We start from the raw sequence: 24,028 nt of genomic DNA on the forward strand, positions 1-24,028 counted from the left end.
CATTCCTAGTCACCACAACCAACTATGTCCTTACCCAAAATTAGTTCTCCATTGAAGTCATTACCTACAAACAAATCCGCGGTACAGCTATGGGCACCCACATGGCACCATACTTTGCCAACCTATTCATGGACCTTCCAGAGAATCGTTTCTAAATGCCAAGAAACCCAAACCCCTCACCTGATCAAGATTCATTAACGACTTCTTAGTGATGTGGATTGAGGGTGAAGACACCCTATCCACATTCCTCCAGAACCTCAACACCTCCTCCCTCATTCACTTCAAAACTGGTCCTACTCAACCCAGCAAGCCACTTTTCTCTATGTTGACCTCCAAATCAATATCACTGTCCATATCAAACTCACCAGCCACCAGCAATACCTCCATACCAAGAAATCCCTTCCATACTACACAGCCCTCAATTCCATCAAAGCACCCTCATTTTTTTACTTATCTTCTTCTTTCCCTCCTTTCATCCTCCTCCTTCATTCTCTGTCTAACCTCCCGATTGCATATAGCTGCCCTACTACCATCTCTCCCTGTATGCTCCTACAAGCAATGCTTCACCACTTTATCATCCCCTACCCCTCCCCCTATGCTGCTATACCTCCCCCTCCCAGCCTCCTCCTTGCCACCACCACCCGGTTGCCTCTCCCATCATGTGCTCTTGCTCGCATGTTGGATTCAGCTGCCAGACTCTGTGGTCATGTGTGTGTGTGTGTGTGTGTGTGTGTGTGTGTGTGTGTGTGTTGTCGATTTTCGACAAGGCCTTGTTGGTGAAAAGCTCACTTTCCTACAGTCTTTTTATTGTGCCTATTGCGACTCAGCATCTCTGCTATATGGTGAGTAGCAACTAGCCTTTTCATAATATTGTTTGTTTTGTTTTTGGGTTGCGTTCAGAAAAAGTTACTTAAGGTGAGACATATTTGGTTAGGTACACAGATTGTACATGTTAGAAATATTATGTTTGTAAAATTGAATCAATCCAGAACACACATAGAATCATACTGCAGAACATATTCTACATGACAGCAAACAGGCAATTATATTTTTCTACATTACAGTCACTTTTACATCAGAGAACAGTGTGATGCAGTTATTTACACAATTTACTTGCACTCAGGAAGATGTGCTTTCAAATGCACACCACTCATTTTGATTTAAGATTCCTTTGTTTCTGTAAATCGCTTAATACTGAGTTCCTTACTTGAACAGGACAACTGTTGGTTTCTTTCTCTATCCTCACTGGGTGAAGTGGCACAGCGGTTAGCACAATGGACTCATATTCGGGAGAATGACTGTTCAAACTGTATCTGCCATAGTGATTTAAGTTTTGTGTGATTTCCCTAAATAACTCTTGGCAGTTGCTGGGAAGGTTCCATTGAAAGGGCACAGCCAATTTCCTTCCCCATCATTTCAACAATCTAAGCTTGTGTTCCATCTCTAATGACCTTCCTGTTTGTGGGGTATTATCGCAAATCTTTTTTCCCCCTTCTTTTTCCAACACAGGAATGTGCCCTTAACTCCAAATTTTTACCAATCCTTCATTTTGTTGTTTCTTCCTTTGTTTAATTCATTGCTCGTCACCAAGGAGCTGCAGTAGCCTGGTGTAATGTTAAGCTCTCTCTATACAGCTTAAGTGTTTTCGTGGACTTAATTGTTGAAGAATGCTGGTTCTGCTTTCTTGCAGCATTGATGTCTTCTGCTAGCACCGGACGCTTCTCTGAAGATTTCACTGCTAGGAAGGGGAAATTTTCACTCTCTCTCTCTCTTCTTACTTAAAAAATACGCTGCTCTTGCAATATCATTCAATGCACCAGAACATATTTATTTCCACTTTGTACAAAAAAAAAAACTAGACTTTATGACGTAAGCCCACACATTACCGGGCACCCAGAATCAGTTAATTACACATTTTTGAACACAATTAATACATAAGCTTTTATCGTGGCTGACTATCCACGTCCAGTCCACGTTCTCTCAACAGCAGTTCAACGTCTAATAAACAGTCACTATTTCGAGTCTCTCCATTTGTTTTTTAACAGTACAATGTTACATTACTCTTTGCAACCGACCACGGAGCTTCTGGGCCGTATTTGCTTATTCTTGGCAGGTTACGCTGAACACTTGCCAGCGCCGATGAATTATCGTAAAATTCTGGGGGCACTACAGAGCTAAATTTGCTATGCCGTGTTTTATTCTTTTACTGTCATTTCCATTATTTTCAGTCTACAATACTGTGATTGTGGTCTCCATGCTATACATCATTGTGTCCACAAATATAATTTTCATATCTAAACTATTCCCTTTACATACTTTCCTGAAGATTCTCATTTATTATTCCTTTCTCCTAGGCTTTATTGGGAATGGAATTTTATTCTTATCTTGTCAAATGATTTCATTCTTAATGGTTGGATTTTGGAAATATCTAGTTGTTGTTATTTTCTTAACACAACTTTACTACTGTGCTACCACTGAAGGAGGCACGACTGCAGGTACACTCTATTTCAAAACATTATTGATACTGGAGAAAATACAATGTAAGCTGCATATTGCTTGCCTGGAAGTCACTAAAATCAGACTTGTCAGTACCCCAAGCCTTCACTTAGGTGCGCCAACCAGGTAAGTTTAAATGTGAAGGTCAGAAATCTTACTGATTTCTTACAACTAAAAATGGAATTCTCCAATCACAAATCTGTTAAATGAGAGCCTTGCCCATGACTCACTATTGCATTTTTATCTTGTGTAGCCAACTATCTTCTGTACAGTGCTGTTTTCATTTAACCTTACAAGCAAACATCTAAATTTATTAAGTGTGGAGATAATGGTTGGCAATTTAAAGTTACTAGCAGACCAATCACCCAATTACAGGAAGTGTGGTTGAGATATTGCCTCACACTGCTGGAAATAAATTGCATTCCATGGTGTTTCAGAAGCTGAGTGAACACCACTATGGAGAAAAAATGAAGAAAAAAATAGATTAAATTTGTTACAACTCAAAGATAATTTGGAATAGAGCATTTATCAGCAGGAAGTCTGTTACTTTCAATAATCATTTTTGTCATTTTTGGTGAATATTTTCTCACCCAAATGTGGCACCTTGTGTATAACACTGAGGATTTTTTCCTTTAGGGTCATTCCATGCCAAGTGGTCTAGAGCTTCTCATGTGGCCAGCATGTATTTTGGTGAAATTTTGTGTGAACATTCACACGTGTTCCCAATGAACATTGGTGAAGTCTCACAATCATCAGTTCAGTGCTTGCAGAGGTGTAAGCAACTTTGAGACATGACATGATATGTCCAACAATATTTTTTTGTAAGAAACAAAACTAGGACATCTTGTACAACTTTTGTGTTCTCTTAAGTGGAATAATAATAAAAAGATTTTATTAGCAACTTTCATATTGATAATTTGAGGCAAAGGCAGACAAAAAAAAGCTGGAAAAAATATTAAGTTTAGATTTTCAAGTCTCCGGGAGTAACCTGAAATGTCACATGGTCTTCAAATATAAAATTACATTCCCCTCTTGCTTTCCAGTAGTTCACAAATTTAGAGAAAAATTGATGATTTTTGTAAAAAATACAAGAAATTCATATTTTTAGCTCACTTCTAGAAAAGATTGTACTCTGCAAACTCTTATAAACCATTTTCATTAGAAAGCCGTGTTATAAACCACATAAAAATGAGATTTGGTTTTGCAATTCGAGCATATAAGCCTCTAAAAAGTAATGACAAGGTATAGGTACAGTGAAAATATGCCCATATGCTGCTGGTGCTTAAATTTAATCCAACATTTTTCATTGCTATTTAGGGATGGTTTGTAATCTTTTGGATATGCATGTCCAACAGAATAGACAGCATTGATTCGATTGGCAGCTGTATTCAATACATGATGAAAGAAATATCTGACATTTAGCTGTAATGGGGCACTGAGTGAACTCGATAGTGACAGGTGAAAATTTGTGCCGGAACCCAGATTTTCTGCTTTACATGAGCGGTCTTGTTAACCACCTTGGCTATCTGAGCACATCCTACGTCCAACCCAAATCTCTGTTTGCTGTATGCTACAGAGTAGTGCCACGTTCCCACTAATCCACTTGTTCATAGCCTAAATGTATTCCCACAAGAGTTTAGATACTGTTGTGCATCCACATGATATTTCAGAGCAAAAGTACAACAATATTTTTTATAGGTTTCATTAATTCTGTGTAGTATACACAAGAAAAACTGTACTGCCAGCCAGATTCTGTCACTGATAGAGATGTTATAACTGCAATAATGTGCTGTCCAGCGCCCTGCACTTTTCACTTCTTGACAGCCAGTAAAATGAATCTGCTGGGCCAAGCTTATTTAAGTGTCTTTATGCCCAGCGGAAGTCTTATAGAATTTTCCAGTCCACCCCTCTTTTTAATAAATACATGCAGCATATTGGCCTGGCTGGAGCCCCAGTGTTAATATATTTCCTTCTCTGTCACTAATTTTGTTTGGAAAATAGGATGCTTCACTTCAAACACAACTGACCCGAACTGTTACTCCATCAGTTGGCAAAACATGACAAATTTCTCTAGTTCCTGCTAGAGTATGCCCATGTTTAAAATCTCTCTTCATGTGACACTTTATTTTATTCAATTTCTTCTTTGCTGAGGAAATCAAATTTAATGCAATTAATGCTTTCATTGAAGAAGCTAAACAGATCTATGGGACTAAGAATCTGCTTATTAACTGCCTGTTGCAAGCTTGCTCTTGCTGCTAATCACTTTGTTGAACCTCCAGTCCCATTGCAAAGGGACCTTCATGACTTGGTGCTAAAAAAATTCCATTCTGTCATTCCAAGTCATTTTGATAGTTATGTATTGGGCATTGTAGCCATCACTGAAGTAATGGATGTGGAAAATGTGAGAAAACTGTGTTTTTACATATTTGATCAGCTCCTCGATAAAGACATGAACAGTAATTATGCCGTGTCACAGGCACTGACAATGCAGAAACTCAAAGACTCCACCTTCCAATTTTGTGGCTGCTTGATTATTTTCCTCATGGAAACATTGCAGTGCATCCTGAACCCTAAGTGAATAATCTTCAGCAAAATTGATTGATGATGTAATGATAGCATGACAGACTAAATTTTTATTCTTACTTCTTCAATAAAATCATCCACTTCCATTTGCTTCATGTCCAGACTGTCCTGATTTGTATGGATACATTACTTATAGACAGTAATTTCCTGTGGATCATGCTATATGAAATAGCTAGCAAATGTAGATGCTATAGCTGTTGGTCCAGGACATTTTTCACAGCAAAGTAGCATGCACTCTTTATGTAGCAGATTTCAAACTGCCCCACTGAGAAGCTCAGGTGATAACCAGAGATTATTAGAGATATACACAAAGAGAACACTATCCTTATTATTGGAGTCTTTATGCCCTTTAATTTTTTATAAAAAGAATTTTATAGAACTGAACACTTTACAGATGATAAAAAAAAACACCTTTTTGTGTCATTTCAAGTTTTGTGATTCAAATTCACTTCCTATTCATTAGGACTTCCAGTTTTACTTTCTACATGTACTGCTAAACAATTGTAAATGTTGTATTTGAGTACCAGCGGAATATGGGTGTACTTTTGCAGCACCTTTGCATTGTCAGTATTTTTTAGAGCCTTATATGGTCACATTACAAAACCAGAACTAGTTTTTTAGGGGGGCTTAGAACACAGCCTTTCTAACAAAAATTGTACAAAATTGTTTGCAGGAAATACTTTTTTCATCGTAGTGGGCTGAACAAATCCAGGTTTATCACACACTTACGTCCAGAGATAAAATAGCCAAAACTTCACATTTCCTTCAACCAGCTATTGTTTGGGTGACTGCTTCAAATTATCTATATGAAAATTGCTCATGACATGCTTTTTTATTATTCCATATAAAAGAGAGCAAAAAGTTGATAAGATGGCTTAGTTTTGTTTCTTTCAAGCTAATATTGCTGGAGCTCATGATATGTCTCAAAGTTGCCAAAAACTCAGGTGCACTGTTGAAAGCTATGCTACGGGGTCAAACAAATGACTGTATCTCTGCAAGTATTGAATTGGTGAAAGTAGAACTGTAGCAGTTGTTCATTGGGAATATGGATGAGCGTCCACACAATATTTTGTCCCACTCTGTGATAGTCACGCAGAAACTTTTTCCAAAATTAGACCACTTGGCGTGGAATGGCCCTTCAGTGAAATAATTCAAATTGGAAGGTGTTTATATCTCTCACTAGCAAGTACTCACTTTACTGGGAGGCATTCTTTGTTTTAGTTACAAATTTGAAGAGTGTCATAAGTGTTTCAACAGATTTCATAGTAATTGGCTGTTCAATATTTTTAAATAATCAAACTGCCACAAATTAGAATGTTTTCCATTGCAGTTCTCTTTCAGAACAAAATATTTAGTATAACACGGCGGGTGCTACATAGGCTTTCCAGTAACTTCTAACACATAGTTGAACAAACTCTGGAACACCAAACCTTGTGAGGATCTTTATGTATGCGCATGAGAGAGAGAGAGAGAGAGAGAGAGAGAGAGAGAGAGAGAGAGAGCGCAATAGTGAAAGAGCTCTTATTGATTGTATTGTTGATATTTCCATTTTTCTGCAACTGATATTTACTTTTATATGTTTTCTAGGCTGAGAACAGTAAAAGTGCGGAGGATGTGGAATCTGTAGAGCAACTTAAAGTACAACTCCAGACTCTGACAGACTCATTAGCTACTTTGTCAGCTGAAAAATCTCGCATGGAAGCAAGGTTTCAAGCGGACAAGAAGCAACTTCGCCATGAGAGAGATGAGGTCACTTTTGTTATATTTAATTACTTTTCACCATAGCACAGTTTTCTGTATTTGTTTTTTGTAAAAAATGAATTAGGTTTATTGTATAAAAGAATTCACTTACTAAATACTAATGTATTTAGTAATCCAATCAAGTAGCAATCAAGTAGAAATATGTTATATAGTATGTTACATATTGGAACTAAATATCTCATTTTTCAGTATTCAGTTACTCAGTGTGGAATGGAGTGATTCATACATCATGAATATAAGTTAAGCTCCAGGACATTTCAGCCCTGACTCGTGCACATCTACATCAATATAGATACCCCACAAGCCACTGCTTGTCATTTCCCCTCCTGTTCCACTTACAGATTGAGCAAGTTTACACCTCTATATGAGCCCTAATTTTTCATATCTTATCTTTGTTGTCCTTAACAAGCCATGTATGTTGGCAGCAGTAGAATCATTCAGCAGTCAGCTTCAAATGCCAGTTCTCTAAATTTTCTCAATAGTGTTTTTTGAAAAGAACATCGCCTTCCCTCCAGGGATTTCCATTTGAGTTCGCAAAGCATCTCTGTGTTATTTGAACCTACCGGTAACAAATCTAGCATCTTGCCTTTGAGTTGCTTCGATGTCTTCCTTCAATCCGACTTGGTACAGATCCCAAACAATCGAGCAGCACTCAAGAATAGATCACACCTGTGTCCTATATGTGGTCTCCTATACAGGTGAACAACTCTTTCCTAAAATTCTCTCAATAAACCAAAGTCAACCGTTTGCCTTACCAACCACAGCTCTCTCATGCTCGTTTCACCTCATATCGCTTTGCAAAATTGTGCCCAGGTATTTAGACAACTTGACTTGTCAAACAGGACACTAGTAATAATCTGAACATTGCAGGTTTGATCTCCTATTCATCTGTATTAACTTACATTTTTCCACACATAGGGCTAGCCGCCATGCATCACACCAGTTAGAAATTTTGTCCTAGTCGTATCTTTCTGCAGTCACTCAATTTCGACACCTTCCCATACACCACAGCATAATCAGCAAACAACTGCAGATTGTTGCCCATCCTGTCAGCCAAATCATGGGTTCTAATATTTGAGAAGTCTTTGAGCCACTCACATATCTGTGAGCTTATTATACATGCTTATGTCTTCGTTAATATCCTGTGATGGGGCATTGTATCAAATGCTTTCTGGAAATCTAATAATATGGAGTCTGCCTGTTGCCCTTTGTCCATGCTTCTTAGTATATCACGCGAGAAAAGGGCAAGCTGAGTTTTGCACTAATGATGCTTTCTAAAACCATGCTGATTTGTGTGGACATAACTCTCTTAGCCTCAAGAAAGTTTATTATTATCGTACTGAGAATGTGTTCAAGGATTCTGCAGCAGACAAAAGTTAGGGATATTGGCCTATAATTTTGAAGGTCTGTTCTTTTACCTTTCTTATATACGCGCTATCGCCGCTTACAGTAAAAAAAAAAAAAAAAAAGAGGAATCCTCTCATTAGATGGCAAGAGACTGCTATTTGTTGTTACTTACACTGCTGCTTTCTTTGACAATGATCAACAAGAACCAAATAATAGACTGCGTATGATAGAAGATGTTCTGAACGAGAGTTTATCGAAAATTTTTCTCCGTTTGAAAATCTTTGCAGACGCCTCTTTAGTACATTACATTCTGCATAGAAATTAGCGTCATCTTAGACTTAAAAATCTAGTCAGTTGCCGTGCTTCATTTCTGACTGTATCACTATTAGGCATAAGAATAATACGAATATAAACATGGCATGATATGTATATCCTTCCGCGTTTGCTGTTGTCTCACACTAGTTTCGTAGTTTATTAGGCAGGCAGGATTTAAATGAGATAACAGCAAACACAAAAGAATACATGGCAAAATGTTTATATTCGTATTATTCTTATGGTGAGAGAATACTGAATGTGATGCTTCTAATCTGCAGCCCTCTCAGGGGCTAAGCATTCTTTTGCTGAACACTGGCTTGGCGACCCTGTAGTTCCTGAGCTGGGGACTGATAAATGCTGCCTGTCCTCTGTCACCATAAACTCTGGATGTGCCTCTGCAACCCCTATGCGGCGCGGTGGCAGAACGCTGTGTGTGTCACTTGGAATGGGGATCTTGGCTTGATGGCTTGCATCGCGAGGATGGAATAAACGAACAGTTGTTAGTGGGCAACCTCTGGGGAAAGTGCTGACCTCAGTTGTATAAGGCTTCCCTAGGCATACAGGGCTTTGTCTAGGTGTACTTTAAAGAGTAACAGAATGTAGGCTGGCAAACAGAATGTGTTTTTAGTAATAAAAAGGAAAGAAGTAAGTTTTGAGAGTCTTGCCTTTCTATATCCAGAAGGGCTTAAAAGGAAGTGCTGGGACTGTCAGATCTATAAAGTGATTGTGAAATGGGATGCTGTTTTTTGAAACATCCAGTTCCCAACAGGCTGTTAACCTGTTGTTGTTGTTGTTGTTGTTGTGGTCTTCAGTCCAGAGACTGGTTTGATGTAGCTCTCCATGCTACTCTATCCTCTGCAAGCTTTTTCATCTCTCAGTACCTACTGCAACCTACATTCTTCTGAATTTGCATAGTGTATTCATCTCTTCGTCTCCCTCTATGATTTTTACCCTCCAAGCTGCCCTCCAATACTAAATTGGTGATCCCTTGATGCCTCAGAACATGTCATACCAAACGATCCCTTCTTCTAGTCAAGTTGTGCCTCAAATTTCTCTTCTCCCCAATTCTATTCAATGCTTCATCATTAGTTATGTGATCTACCCATCTAATCGTCAGCATTCTTCTGTAGCCCACATTTCGAAAGCTTCTATTCTCTTATTGTCCAAACTATTTATTGTCCACATTTCACTTCCATACATGGCTGCACTCCATACAAATACTTTCAGAAACAGCTTCCCGGCATTTAAATCTATGCTTGATGTTAACAAATTTCTCTTCTTCAGAAAAACTTTCCTTGCCATTGCCAGTTTACATTTTATTTCCTCTCTAGTTCGACCATCATCAGTTATTTTGTTCCCCAAGCAGCAAAACTCATTTACCACCTGAAGTGTCTCATTTCCTAATCTGATTCTCTCAGCATCACCTGATTTAATTCGACTACATTCCATTATCCTCGTTTTGCTTTTGTTGATGTTCATCTTAGATCCTGCTTTCAGGACACTGTCCACTCCGTTCAACTGCTCTTCCAAGTCCTTCGCTGTCTCTGACAGAATTACAATGTTATTGGCGAACCTCAAAGTTTTTATTTCTTCTCCATGGATTTTAATTCCTACTCAAAATTTTTCTTTTGTTTCCTTTACTGCTTGCTCAATATACAGATTGAACAACATCAGGGATAGGCTACAACCCTTTCTCACTCCCTTACCAACCACTGCTTCCCTTTCATGCCTTTCGACTCTTATAACTGCCATCTAGGTTCTGTACAAATTGTAAATAGCCTTTCACTCCCTGTATTTTACCCCTGCCACCTTCAGAATTTGAAAGAGAGTACTCCAGTCAACATTGCCAAAAGCTTCTCTTAAGTCTACAAATGCTAGAAACATAGGTTTGCCTTTCCTTAATCTATCTTCTAAGATAAGTCGTAGTGTCAGTATTGCCTCATATGTCCCAACACTTCTACGGAATCCAAACTGATATTCCCCGAGTTCGGCTTCTACCAGTTTTTCCATTCATCTGTAAAGAATTCTTGTTAGTATTTTGTAGCCATGACTTATTAAACTGATAGTTCAGTAATTTTCACATCTGTCAACACCTGCTTTCTTTGAGATTGGAATTATTATATTCTTCCTGAAGTCTGAGGGTATTTTGCCTGTCTCATACATCTTGCTCACCAGATGGTAGAGTTTTGTCAGGGCTGGCTCTCCCAAGGCTATCAGTAGTTCTAATGGAATGTTGTCTACTCCAGGGGCCTTGTTTCGAGTTAGGTTTTTCAGTGCTCTGCCAAATTCTTCACACAGTATCATATCTCCCATTTCATCTTCATCTACATCCTCTGACATTTCTATAATATTGTCCTGAAGTACATCGCCTTTGTATAGACCCTCTATATACTCCTTCCACCTTTCTGCTTTCCCTTCTTTGCTTAGAACCTACAGAGAGCTAAATGCCTGGGGGAATATGCCATGGACATGGAGCTCTACAGCACCCTGAACTTCAGCAAAGGTGTTGTCATGTAAGGACCTAATTAATATTCATATAGAAGAATTGAAGAGTGAGTTTGCTCCCGAGAGGAATGTTGATGTTAAGAACATTATGAAAAGGGTGTATGGAGACATGGTGAAATCAGACTCCTTTATTCTTGTCTTCAATACCAGAAAACTCTCAGAGCACATTAAGACCGGCTAAATGTACGGCCATATGTCCCAAACCCGATGCAGTGTTTTAAATGCCAGTGTTTTGGGCATATCACCCTAGGATATAAGGGAGAAGGAAAATGTGGCAACTGCAGTAACTCATGAAGGAGTTAGTTGTTTGTCTCTTGCCAAATGTGTAAACTGCTCTCGAAAGTGCCCTTGAAACTGCCCTGTGTGGAGCAGGGACTGCAGAATCTTTGTAAAGGAATGCTGAGCACATGGAATAACAACAACAAAGTATATCCCCTTTGGTGAGGCCAAGAAGATCTAAAAGTCCTCGCAGCCTCCCACATTTGCTACATCGTGTGTGTTGTGACTTGGCAAGACAGCCAAGCCACTATGACTTATCCGAAAGGCACGCGTTTAAGCTCACGCAGGCTGGCGTGAGGTCTGGAACAGTTAAAGGAGTTGAGTCTAGTAAAAATAATACGTAGCTGCTGGAATACTTTGAACTTTAATCCATAATTGGTGAACATTGGTCTGACGGTACATGCATCACAAGATAAATAGCAAATGATAATGGCGCCTTGCTAGGCCGTAGCAAATGACGTAGCTGAAGGCTATGCTAACTATCGTCTCGGCAAATGAGAGCGTAATTTGTCAGTGAACCATCTCTAGCAAAGTCGGCTGTACAACTGGGGCGAGTGCTAGGAAGTGTCTCTAGACCTGCCGTGTGGCGGCGCTCGGTCTGCAATCCTTGACAGTGGCGACACGCGGGTCCGACGTATACTACCGGACCGCGGCCGGTGTAAAGGCTACCACCTAGCAAGTGTGGTGTCTGCTGGTGACACCACAGTGTGCATCAATCCTCTCTCTAAAGCCTACTCCAAAAGCTGATGCCTCTACCCACCCAGAGGTTGCGAATGTCAACACTAACACTGTAAGTATCAGTGCTCTTGCAAGGCAGCAAGTATTTCAGTGCCTGTAGCCCCCCCCCCCCCCCCCCCCCCAGCCCCTCCCCTCCATGAATGACAGAAAAAGGTACAACAATGGTCAGCATGGGAGAAACCAAGGCATCTTCAATGGCAGAGGCTATTCAGAAGCTCAGCATGGCCATTACTACTCCTACTTCATCTCCAAGAAAGCCATCAAAACAGAAAAAAGCTAATGACAAGCAGCAACAATAGATCAAATCCAGTAATAAACCGTTGGACCATGTTGATGTGATTCTCCCTGATACTTCATCTGACTCTTGCCCAGAGTTGGTGGAGTATGAGGTATGTGTGGAGCAATCATCTCACCCCACGACTGAAGCTCCACCAATTGCAGTCTCCCCACCCCAGTGGAGAGACAGGATGAATGTGCTACCCCATGATAGATGGCTCCCATACTTCAGAGGAACTTGGAGGGGTTCAGGATACATGTGAGGGAACTTCGGCTACTATCTCAGAGTAGACCATTGTATCTGTGTTTCCAGGTGATTAATTTCCATCAATCATACACCCGTGAGCTACAAGGTTACGTACCCCACAAAAAGGATTACTTGAGTGGAGAGAGAACTAGAGGAGGTGTAGGTATTTCCGTCAGTACCAACTACCACTCCTCGCTTCTCTCCCTTACAATGAATTTACAAGCAGTTGCTATCTCAGTGCACGTGTGTTACCCATTGACAATATGTTCCATTATGTGTCCCCCATGATGTACCCGATGAGGAGGCTCTCAATGACCTTACACAGCTCCCCCACCCCTTCATCCTTTGTGGTGATTTTAATGACAACTTTAGGACTCTGCAACTACCTGCCGCAGGGGTAGATCTGTTGAGAGGCTTCTCATATCATCATGTACCTGTCTGCTAAATACAGGACAGAGCATGCACTTCTGCACTGCAACTGGGTCGTTCTCTGCCGTTGCTTTCTCGCTTCGCTCTCCGGCCTTTGCTCACACTGCTCAGTGGGAAGTGGCCAATGTATTGCACGGAAGTGATCAGTTCCTGATCTGGATTCACCTTCCAGATGGAAGGGGACAAAGGAAACTGCATTAATGGGTGCTCAGTAGAGCAGACTGGACACTTCATAGTTGGCTAGCCCAGTTTGAGCATCGGGTCATTGTCAAAGTACGGGTGGATCTTATTACCAGAATGATCCATTGCGCTTCTGAAGCATCTATTCCACAGTTCACGGGACAACTGAAGAGGCAGCCTGTCCCTTGGTGGAGTGACGAATACCACTTTGCAATCAGGACTAGGCACATGGCTCTGCATAGATTCAAGTTCCAGCCAACTGTGAGAATCTTGCAGCATTTCGAGTGGCACGGGCAAAATGTTGCAGGGCTATTCACAAGAGCCAGAAAAGGTCATGGCAACAAGTCTTGAACACCATTAATCATCCGATGAAGAGTTGTGCTACATGGGAGACCATCAGGAGAATTACTGGGTGTGGAGGGAGGTGCTCCATGGCTCCTGTAATGGGGAATGACACTATCCAAACCAGTCCATGAGATATTGTGCTCAGACTATTGCAGCCTACTTGGCCAGAGTTTCTGCAACAACCAGCCAGGATCCAGGCCTCAAGCACCATGGGGCAGTTGTTGAGAGGAGCAGTTTGAACTTTCGGTCCACCATTGATGAAGATTACAACTGCCCATTTTGCATTGTGGGAGCTAGATTCTGCATTGCTTCCGCTTGTGACACATACCCTGGTCACGACAGAATCAATAAAAGTATGTTATGCTACCTCACTAGACAAAACAGAGAGATCCTCCTCACACTTTTTAGGTTTCACGTCACTTTCTCAACTCATGGCATGAGTCAGTTTTAATTCCTCTTTTAAAACCTGGGAAAAGACCGTATATGCCCAAGTAGTTATTGTAGTGTTGCCCTCACTAGTTGCATGGGCAAGAACTTGGAGCAGATGGTCAACTGCTGTCTTATCTGGGTCTGGGTCTCCAGGCAACTCCTTAGTTGCTTTCAGTGTGGGTTCAGGAGGTATTGCTCCACCTTTGATAACCTGGCCCTCCTGGAGGTGGCTACACAACAGGCTTTTCTGCACCAGCACCACCATCTAGATATATTTTTCGACATAGAGAAGGCCTAAAATACTACTTGGAGGCATCTATCCTCGAGCAACTTCACAAATGGCGTCTTCATGGATGTCTCCCAATTTTAATTCGGTCCTTACTCTCACCACAATATTTTCAATACTGAATCAGTGACGTAGTGTCTGATTGCTTTGAAGAGGAGAATGGTGTTCCTCAAGGTAGTGTTTTAAGTTGACTGTCTTTGCCATAGCTTGTAGTAGCATTACATCAGTAGTAAAAAGTCCTGTCCAGTGTTGTGGATGAGTTTTCTGTGTTTTACTCTTCTGCAAGCCTTGCAACAGAAACACGTCAGTGGAAATTGACTCTTCAACTTCTGGATGATTGGGTGCAGAAGAGTGGTTTTCAGTTTTCAACTGAGAAGTCTGTTGTGTTCTTTTTAACCATTCTCATTCCATTTTAAACTTTCCTGAGCTGACAATGAGGATGAGGGACACTGTTCTTAATTTTAAGACACAGTGAGACTTCTGGGCCTCATATTTGACTGTAAACTTACATGGTTGCCACATATTAAGGATCTGAGAACACTGTCCCTTACGGCTTTAAGTATTTTAAAATGTGATAATCACAGTACATGGGGAGCAGACAGGACTTGTCTGCTGCAGTTTTACAAAGCCTTTGTGTGCTCTCAGCTAGATCATGGTGCACGGTGTATGGGTCTGCAAGACCCCCTTATTTAAAGATGTTTGATGTGGTGCATCATGAAGGGATTCGGATGGCCACTGGGGTGTTCAGAACAAGCCCCATACCAAGCCTCTGTGCAGAGGCTGCTGAACGACCACTTCACATCAGGCAGTGCCTACTTATGGTGTGCCAGGCATATAAAACACTGTCCATGCCATACAAACCTGCATACCATACCATTGCTTGGCCTCCAATGAGAGGCTTTTTCGTAACTGGCAACGAGCAACGAGGCCCTATGGGATTTGCACAAAGAATTACCTTTTATATACGGGTGTGACCGGCCTAAAAGTTGGAGCAGATTTCCACCTTGGCTCCTCCAGAAGCCCTTGGTAACATAAATCCAGCTATTCTTCAGATGTGCACAAAGTGCACCGTGCACCCACTCATGTTAGGAAAAATGGTGCTCCTGCTCAAGGTTTAAAGAGTACAGGCAGTAAATTAATATTGGGTACCTATCCATGTAGACTGTGGGGACTGCACCCCTGATATCAATCCCCTATTGCAAATGCAAATGAACTAATCCATATTGCATTTGTTAAAAGACAGGTGGAATTAGTATAAATATGAGACATTTTAACAAATAAATCTTGGAACTAAACTTTTTATAAATGTAGCTGATAATGCTCATTCCATGTAAGATGTCCATCAGTCACAGTGCCTAAAAACGTAAGTTTATCATCTGTTTCAACTGTAGTATTTATGTCCACTTGAGATGGGTTCTAATTTAACAAGAACTTCATTACAACGGTCTTGTCATTATTCTGTGAAAGTTTATTCATGATTAGATATTCCGTGCTCAGATCAAAGTTCTCTTTATTGTTTTGCAATGCTTGCTTTGAGTATGGCCCTAGCAAATAAGTGATGTATTGTCTGGATAGTTCACTAGCTTGGAGTTTTGTGGCAATGTGTTGTGACTCGCCGCCGTGCAGTTATGCGCGTCCTCTACATGCGGCACTGTCTGCCAGCCATACAGCAGCAGCGCTATCTAAGCGGCCAGCCAGCCAGCGGCCGCTAGACTTGGACTCAGTTATGATTTGACCGTTAAAGTGTACACACGTCTTACTCTGTTTACTTGATCTGTGACTTTCATGTATTGCGTCTTCCTTGAAATATATTTGTTCAACTTGAAGTTATAACAGTTGACAACGAGGTAGTGATTTTTCTTTTCCATCGTTGACCCACGTTTCCATGGCTACTTTAGAGCAACTATTGCAAGGTCTCATAGAACAGCAAACGCTTCTCACAAATGCGATTCGTGATTTCGTCACGGCATCAAATGCGGGGCGTCTCTCATCGTTGTCTCTACCTACTTTTCCTCCTTACGACGAGACGCCGGAAGACTGGTCCGATTACGAAAAACGTCTTCGACAGCACTTCATGGCATTTCATGTCACGGACAAACAAACCAGTAAGTGTCTGTTCCTTTCATGGATTTCACCTCAAATGTATCAGTTGTTGTCGCAATTGGCTCCTTTGAAAGATCTTGCGTCTTTGTCTTTTGCTGAAATGTGCTCACTTCTGTCCGTTTATTTTCAAAAGCAAACACATGTGGTAGCCTCTTGTGTTGCCTTTTATCATTGTCAGAAACAACCGAATCAATCCTATGGTGCTTGGGCTGCTGAACTTCACGGCCTCAATAGAAACTGTCAGTTTGTTACTGAAATTCACAAAGAATCCTACACCGATTCCATGGTACGGGTTGCTATTATCCGATCGGCGCCCGACAAAGAAGTTAAGCAATGAGCCCTTTAGTTGGCAAATCCGACTCTAGATGAAGTCCTATCCATCACTCAGTCTTTTGAAATTTCTCGTGCTGCTGGAGTTCAAATAGAGGCATGGGGCGACGCCGGGGAAATACAACCTCTGTGCGATGTTGCCAAAGCATGTGGCGTGTCCCCGCCGGCCGACGTGGCCGCAGTATGCTCCCAAGTGCAGCCTCGGCCTAACCGTAAACAAACCTCTAAGAAACTGCAGCAAAACCCACGGCAACTTCCTTCATGTCCGGGGTGTTTTACGAAACATTCACGAGAAGACTGTCGACAACATTGGGCCGTGTGTCACAAATGCAAAAAAAAAAGGGGTTATGTGTCATCTGTTGGCAAATCCGATCGCGTACATGATGTTCATGAACATGACGCTGGTTCTGATTCTGTGTTGTCTGTCAATTGTACTTCTTCCCTTTCAGGGAAGTTATTCCTCACTGCCCAGATACTTGGTCGAGATGTTCGCATGGAGGTGGATACTGGTTCTGCTGCCACTATCATCAATTCTCAGACGTATCTTCAGTTGGGTTCTCCAATCCTGTCATCTGGATCGTCTCACTGCTTCAGGGGTCTTGCTTCCTGTCACTTCCAGTGAGTGGTCCTCTCCTGTCGTCGTCGTTGCTAAGCCAAATGGTGATATTCGTCTCTGTGGCAATTTCAAAGCCACTGTAAATGCTCAATGCCTTATCGACACTTATCCTATGCCTCGACCTGAAGAATTGTTCACTAAACTTGCTGGAGGCCAGTATTTTTCTAAACTTGACCTGTCAGAAGCTTATCATCAACTTCCTCTCGACGCTGCTTCCCGGCAGTTTCTGGTCCTTAACACGCCTTTTGGCCTCTATGAATACCAATGATTGCCATTCAGGGTTGCCAGCCCCCCTGCTCTCTTTCAGCAATTCTTGGAACAATTATTACTCACTGTCCCAGGGTGCATAAATTAACAGGATGACATTGTTGTCACTGGCTCCACCACTGATGAACATCTTCAAAATCTCCGCACACTTTTTGATGTCTTACAGACTGCCGGTCTTAAGTGTAATCATCAGAAATCAAAATTTTTTCAGGCATCTATCACGTACTTGGGGTTTCAACTCTCTTGGGATGGTATTTGTCCCCTTCAGCAAACTGTCGCTGCGATCGATGCCTTTCCTCGCCCTACATCTGTTAAGGAACTGCAGGCCTTCTTGGGGAAAATAGCATACTATCACAAGTTTTTACCATATGCTGCTTCGGTGGCTCAGCCGTTGCATCACCTGTTGCATAAAAACGTGCCTTTTCACTGGTCCAGGTCATGCAATGCGGCTTTCCAGAAATTGAAGATTATGCTGAAACAGGCCCCGTGCCTGGCTACTTACCGACCTGGGCAACATCTTGTTCTTGCCACGGACACCTCACAATACGGGGTCAGTGCAGTGCAGTCCTTGTGCACCGTTTTTGTGACAGTTCTGAACAACTCGTTGCTTATGCCTCCAAAACGCTCATGGATGGCCAACAAAAGTATTCTCAAATTTAAAAAGAAGCTTTGGCCATTATTTATGTTCTTCATAAGTTTGGTGTTTTTCTCTATGGCTCCAAATTTCGTCTTGTTACAGATCACAAACCACTTGTTTCCTTGTTTCATCCATCATCATCACTTCCCGACAAGGCTGCACACTGCCTCCAGCGTTGGGCTCTTTACTTGTCTCGTTTCAAGTATGAGATTCATTTCTGGCCGACGGCTCAACATGCGAATGCTGATGCACTGTCTCGCCTTCCCATGGGTCCTGATCTGGCATTCGATAGGGACGAACTTTTGTGTTTCCACCTGGATGTTCCCGAGCAGCGGGTTGTGGATGGGTTCCCCATCACTGGGGACCGGCTGGTGGCTGCTACGGGTTCTGACCCTATCCTCTCCGGGGTTTTACGCTGTATTCAGAAAGGTTGGCCAGATCGTCCGTCCGCTAAGACTTCTGATACATTGCGGAACTACTACGCTTTGCGTTACCGCCTTACGGCTAGGGATGGTGTTATCCTCCTTTCCACCGAAAATGATTCACCGCGTGTTGTGGTACCTGCGTCTTTGCGTGCTTCGGTCTTGCGCCTCCTTCACCAGGGGCACTGGGGTGTCTCTCGCACAAAATCTGTGGCGCGCTGTCATGTGTACTGGCCCAGCATCGACTCTGAAATTGCACACATGGTCGCTGCATGCGGCCCTTGTGTGTCACAGGCCGCCGCCCCAAAGTCATCTTTGTCACAGTGGCCTTCACCTGAGAAGCCCTGGGAGCGTATTCATGCTGACTTCGCGGGACCATTTTTAGGTACTTACTGGCTTCTCGTTATTGACGCCTGCTCTAACTTTCCTTTCATTGTCTGTTGCACGGACACGGGTGTTGCAGAGCGTCATTCGGACCAGCTTCGGCCTCGTGTGCTGGCAATGCTTGTTCCAGATGCCGCTACACCACCTTCATCTCTATCTGACGCTCGAGATACTGGAATCTCTCATTACACACACCACAGTCCTCTCACCATCATATCGGTGCCAGCACAAGAACAGACGCCGCCAGGAGACATGCCCATGCAGGAACCAGATGACCATCATCTGTCGGAGCAACTCTACTCGCCTCCTTCTCCTACAGATGCGGACACATCGCCCATGTCTCCTGTTATAACAACCGGACTTGTCACAACAGGCAGATTGGTGCACAGGGCCCCAGCAGATTTGACCCCCACGTCTCCTGTCATCTCGACCCGTTACCAACGGGGACACTTCCGTCCGTACGGGAAACCACCTCCTCGAGACTTTACGGCCAGTCAGACAACACCTAAGGATGTTAGCAATCTACAGGCCACCTCCATCAAGACCTGTACAAAAAATTCAAAGGGGGGAAAAGTGTTGTCACTCGCCGATCTTTCAAAGTGCCGCCGCGCAGTTACGCGCGTCCTCTACATGCGGTGCTGTCTGCCAGCCATACAGCAGCAGCGCCACCTAAGTGGCCAGCTAGCCAGCGGCCACTAGACTTGGACTCAGTTATGATTTGACTGTTAAAGTGTACACACGTCTTACTCTGTTTACTTGATCTGTGATTTTCATGTATTGCGTTTTCCTTGTAATATATTTGTTCAACTTGAAGTTATAACACAGTGTTTTGTCATTAATACATGCAAGAATAATTCCCTGGGGCATCCCACAATTCAGAGTCTCATTTGTTGATTTTCATTATAACTTCATTCATATAATATAAAAGACAGTGTGCTAAGCTATCTCAAGGTTAAGAAATTCAGAAATTTAGTGCCACTCCTCTTATACCATAAGTTTCTAGTTGGAATAAAACTGCTTGAGTCACGGAGTCAGATGCATTAGATGTATCTGGAAAAGTTTCAGTGACTTTGTTTCCTTTATCAAGTTTGTTTAGCCATTCATAGAAAACAATTTATTTCTGGAACCTGTGCTGTGAATTGCTTAGTTGATTGTATTAATGGAAGAAAGATTCTATTTGGTCTAGAATTACCCTTTTAAGTAACTTAACAAACTTTGAAGATAATGAAGTAGGCCTACAATTATTTGTCACTGGTTGCTCCATTTTTATACCTGGTAATATCACAGCAATTTTTAAAATAGCAAGAAAGGTCTCCAGCTCAGTTGAGCTGTTTATTAAATGTGTTAGTGGCTTTATTAATTAATTTCTGCATACTTCAAGTGATGTAGGTGATATACCATCCCAGCCATGAGATGTTTTTATTTTGAAATTATTGTCATTACTTTGTGTTCTGCTACACTCCTTTGGAAAAATGAACTACTCATTTTAGCTGAGTTAATTGCTTTCTTTTAAGTATTCTGTGAAGGCTTCACATACTGTCATTGGTTTACTCACTAATATTTCAAATTCTCCTAGTGCTACATCACTTGATGAAAGAGTTGATTTCATTCTACTTCAGTCCTGTTCCAGACAGCATTACAGATGTTAACAATACTGTACATAAATGAGGACTTCGATTGGCAGATTCCTGATAATTGTTGCATGAAATTTCCGTATGTTCTTATCCTTTTCTTCCATGAAAACCATAAATGCCCCTGGGTCTGTGATTCCCTATATATGCTTAGGAACTATCATAATTGTTGGGTAAGATATTGCTGAAAATAATTAACAAATCCGCTCTTATTTCCAAGTTTCTTGACTTAGCTCTCTGCCAATTGATGATATCTTTGTCGTGTCACGTTTGTCCTTGGTCTTCTTGGGTTGGATTAGTCAAGGCGACATCTGTAGTATTCCATTGTGTGAAACTCATTTATCCGATGCACTCCATTTGGTTGGTTGACAACCTGATGAGTTTCATCCGATTCTTCTCCTAGCGCATTTTTAAGCATTCTTGCTGATAACTGTTATAGTGGTGTACGCATCTTTGTATGGGGCTGCAACTCAGTTCACAGTTTCCACCCCTCCCGTTGAGTTCACTATATGGCGTGTGTTGTCAACAGGACAGGAATGATGGGTTAATGACATAATGTAATTGATACTTGGTTACAAGTAAAACACTGCTGCTTACTAATGCAAGACTACACACTTTTTGTGATTCAAAGTGAGCTGGTTAGCAGACCCTGCTTGGAAATGATGCATGCTCGAACACATCTCGAATTAATTGAAATAATTCAAGCCAAAGAGAGCCACTAAGAGACTTCTGCAGACACTCCTGTATAATGGCTGCATGTTATAATCTGGAAATATGTGAAATTCTCTATCATATGATGAAAGTAAAATAAGAGGAGAGATAAGACAGTGTATTGAACATTATTAGTGAATGGTTAGAATGATAGTTTGGTGTACGGGGAGTAAATAGAATTAAAATCATACGATAAATGAATATTGTCAAATGGCTAATGGCTAATAGTTCTACACTGGAACACCGGAACAGTCTTGCTTTTCAAAATTTGATAATTTTTGTAAACAACTAAAAAAGAAAGGAAGGGGTTAGTGCATTGCTCCGTTCATTGAACCCGCTAGTCCTAGATTGATAAAGATTGATGAAAATGGGGGGGGGGGGGGGGCTGCAGTGGAAAGATGGCAGTATCAAGAGACAATAGCATCAGTGTGCACTTTTGGGTGCATGTTCAACATTAGGATTAATTGTAGTTTAATATATTTATGGGACTGACTGTTCTGTCATTGTAGTGTGCGTTATGGTCGGTGTAATGTGATACGGCCGGAACAGTCGCGGGGTGGCCGAGAAAGCACGGCAGCCCACGAACAAACAGACAAACAGAAAGGACAGACACGAAACAATGACGGATGATCGAGAGAGACCTTATGACAACAACACACAAGAAGCAACGGGGTGACAGAGACAACCAAACGAACCCAAGACATCCACTAGTAATGAAAACAAAGAACGGTAAACACATTGTTGTCGAGGCAATATGTCAAGATGCACGCAATGATTACGAGCATGCACGTGCTCTCCCCCCCTCTCCCCCCCTCCCACTCCCCCTGCCCTCCCGCGCCCCGTGCCCTCCCGCGCGCACACAGGCCAGACAGGTGTACTGATGGTGTCTCTCTCTCTCTCTCTCTCTCTCTCTCTTTCTCTCACGCGCGCGCACACACACACACACACACACACACACACACACACACACACACACACACACACACCACTCTGAGTGAGCAGTATACAATTGTTAGAAAGTGAACAATTACGTATATTGTGCAACAAGTGACCAGTTTTTGACTTCACATGTAGTTTTATCAGAGCTAGTCCTTACTACAGGTGACAGGAGGACAATTTTTCAGCATAAAATGCTACATTGATAGAATCAATAGATTTAAAGAATAGTTGCAGGTAGGAGTGCATCCTTATTTGACCAAGGATTTGTTATCACTGGTGACACTTAAATATTAGAATGTTATCTGTAATTTTATCTTGTCAAAATTAATGATTTTGTGTACCACTTTGGAGATAGCTGGTCTGCTTGTTGAAATCTTAAGCACTTTTAAGTTTTATAACTTTCTCCATAGTGCGTAAACATCAACTAACTGACTGAATAAACATTTATTTTCAGCGAGACAAGATTATCAAAGGCCTGGAAGAAAAGATGCAGAACCTAACAAAACAGCACCTATTTGAGATGGAGTGTGTGAAATCCAGACTAATTGTTGAAAGACATGAGAGAGACAAAGAAAGAAATGACCACGCTGTTATGATGAGGTATGAACTTACTGCCTTGGTCTGCTTATCCCAAAAGTTCAGTGCTTTAAGCATTTTGAAGGAAACAGATATTTTCTAGTTTTAATAGCCTCATTTGAATGTATTAGCAATAAATATTTTAGGCCATTTCCTTCATCAAATTGATGATAGACCAAAATGATGTTCCCTCTGCTGTTTATACTAAGCAAGGTGGTGCAGTGTTAAATCACCATTCTCTCATTTGAGTGGACAGTAGTACAAATAGCTGTCCAACCATCGAGGTTTAGGTTTTCTGTGGCCTTCAACTCCCCCTCCCCTCCTACTTGTGGTTGGTACACCAGACTTGCTTTTGGGAGCATGGCTTTACAAACCTGCATCCTGCCATCCAGATTTAGAATTTCCATAAATCGACCCAGACCTTGAGACAGTCAGAGCTTGTGCTCCATCTCTAATGACGTCGATGTCAAATGTCAATGGGATGTTAAACCCAATCTTCCTTTCTTCCTTCTGTGGTTTCCTTGAACTTCTTAGGGGTGTTCCACAATGGTTTCCTTCCACAGCCTTCTGCAATCTGAACATATTCACAAGTGATATGACTTAGAACTGTAATCTTCCTTCTACTGTTTTCATTTGTTGCATGTATTCTTGTGTAGACAGTGGTGTACCAACTATTTCTTGAGGGGGGCCAGTAAACCCATTTACTGATTTTGTCTTTCAGCAAAACCTTTAAGAATACAGGCACACCAATAGTGTTGGAAGGTGTGTTATGTAATCAGCGCTATGTTGTTCTACAGAGAGAAACAACTCGTTAATACTAATATAGACCCAATTTTATAGGTCATGCTCTTGAAATCAATTTTGTTGCTTTAATTTTTAAAAAGACATCATTTATCTGGGAAGACACTGGTTCTACTTTGTTTTGAGACCATTTACGAAAAGTAGTTCATATTTACTTAGACTGAAATATCTTATTATTACTGTTTTACAGATATTTAATGAAAAAAACATAATTTGTTTGAAAAAGTAGACATTTATTTAGTTTTTATTTAGACTAAAAATGTAATTTTATTTTTGAACAATTTGGGGAACAAATTGTGTCATGACATTCATAAGATTAATTTTTCTAGCCTTGTTTTGATGAGCATGGAGGAGGAGTAGATGGGTGAGTCTCAACTGAGTCATTGTTGATGTGG

At 41.5% G+C, this 24,028-nt stretch overlaps 1 protein-coding gene across 2 annotated transcripts in view; it reads left to right on the top strand.

The window, feature by feature from the left end:
• The window catches only part of LOC126094685 (GRIP and coiled-coil domain-containing protein 1), a 135,853-nt gene that overhangs the window by 23,674 nt on the left and 88,151 nt on the right, over nucleotides 1–24,028 (top strand). For both annotated transcript variants that reach the window (XM_049909207.1, XM_049909206.1), the window contains exons 3-4: nucleotides 6,667–6,828; nucleotides 22,711–22,856. In XM_049909207.1, coding sequence (XP_049765164.1) covers nucleotides 6,667–6,828; nucleotides 22,711–22,856 — 308 coding nt within the window. The remainder of the gene's footprint in view (nucleotides 1–6,666; nucleotides 6,829–22,710; nucleotides 22,857–24,028) is intronic.

This window comes from Schistocerca cancellata, chromosome 8 (assembly GCF_023864275.1).
Source record: "Schistocerca cancellata isolate TAMUIC-IGC-003103 chromosome 8, iqSchCanc2.1, whole genome shotgun sequence".
Classification (NCBI taxonomy): Eukaryota; Metazoa; Arthropoda; class Insecta; order Orthoptera; family Acrididae; genus Schistocerca; species Schistocerca cancellata.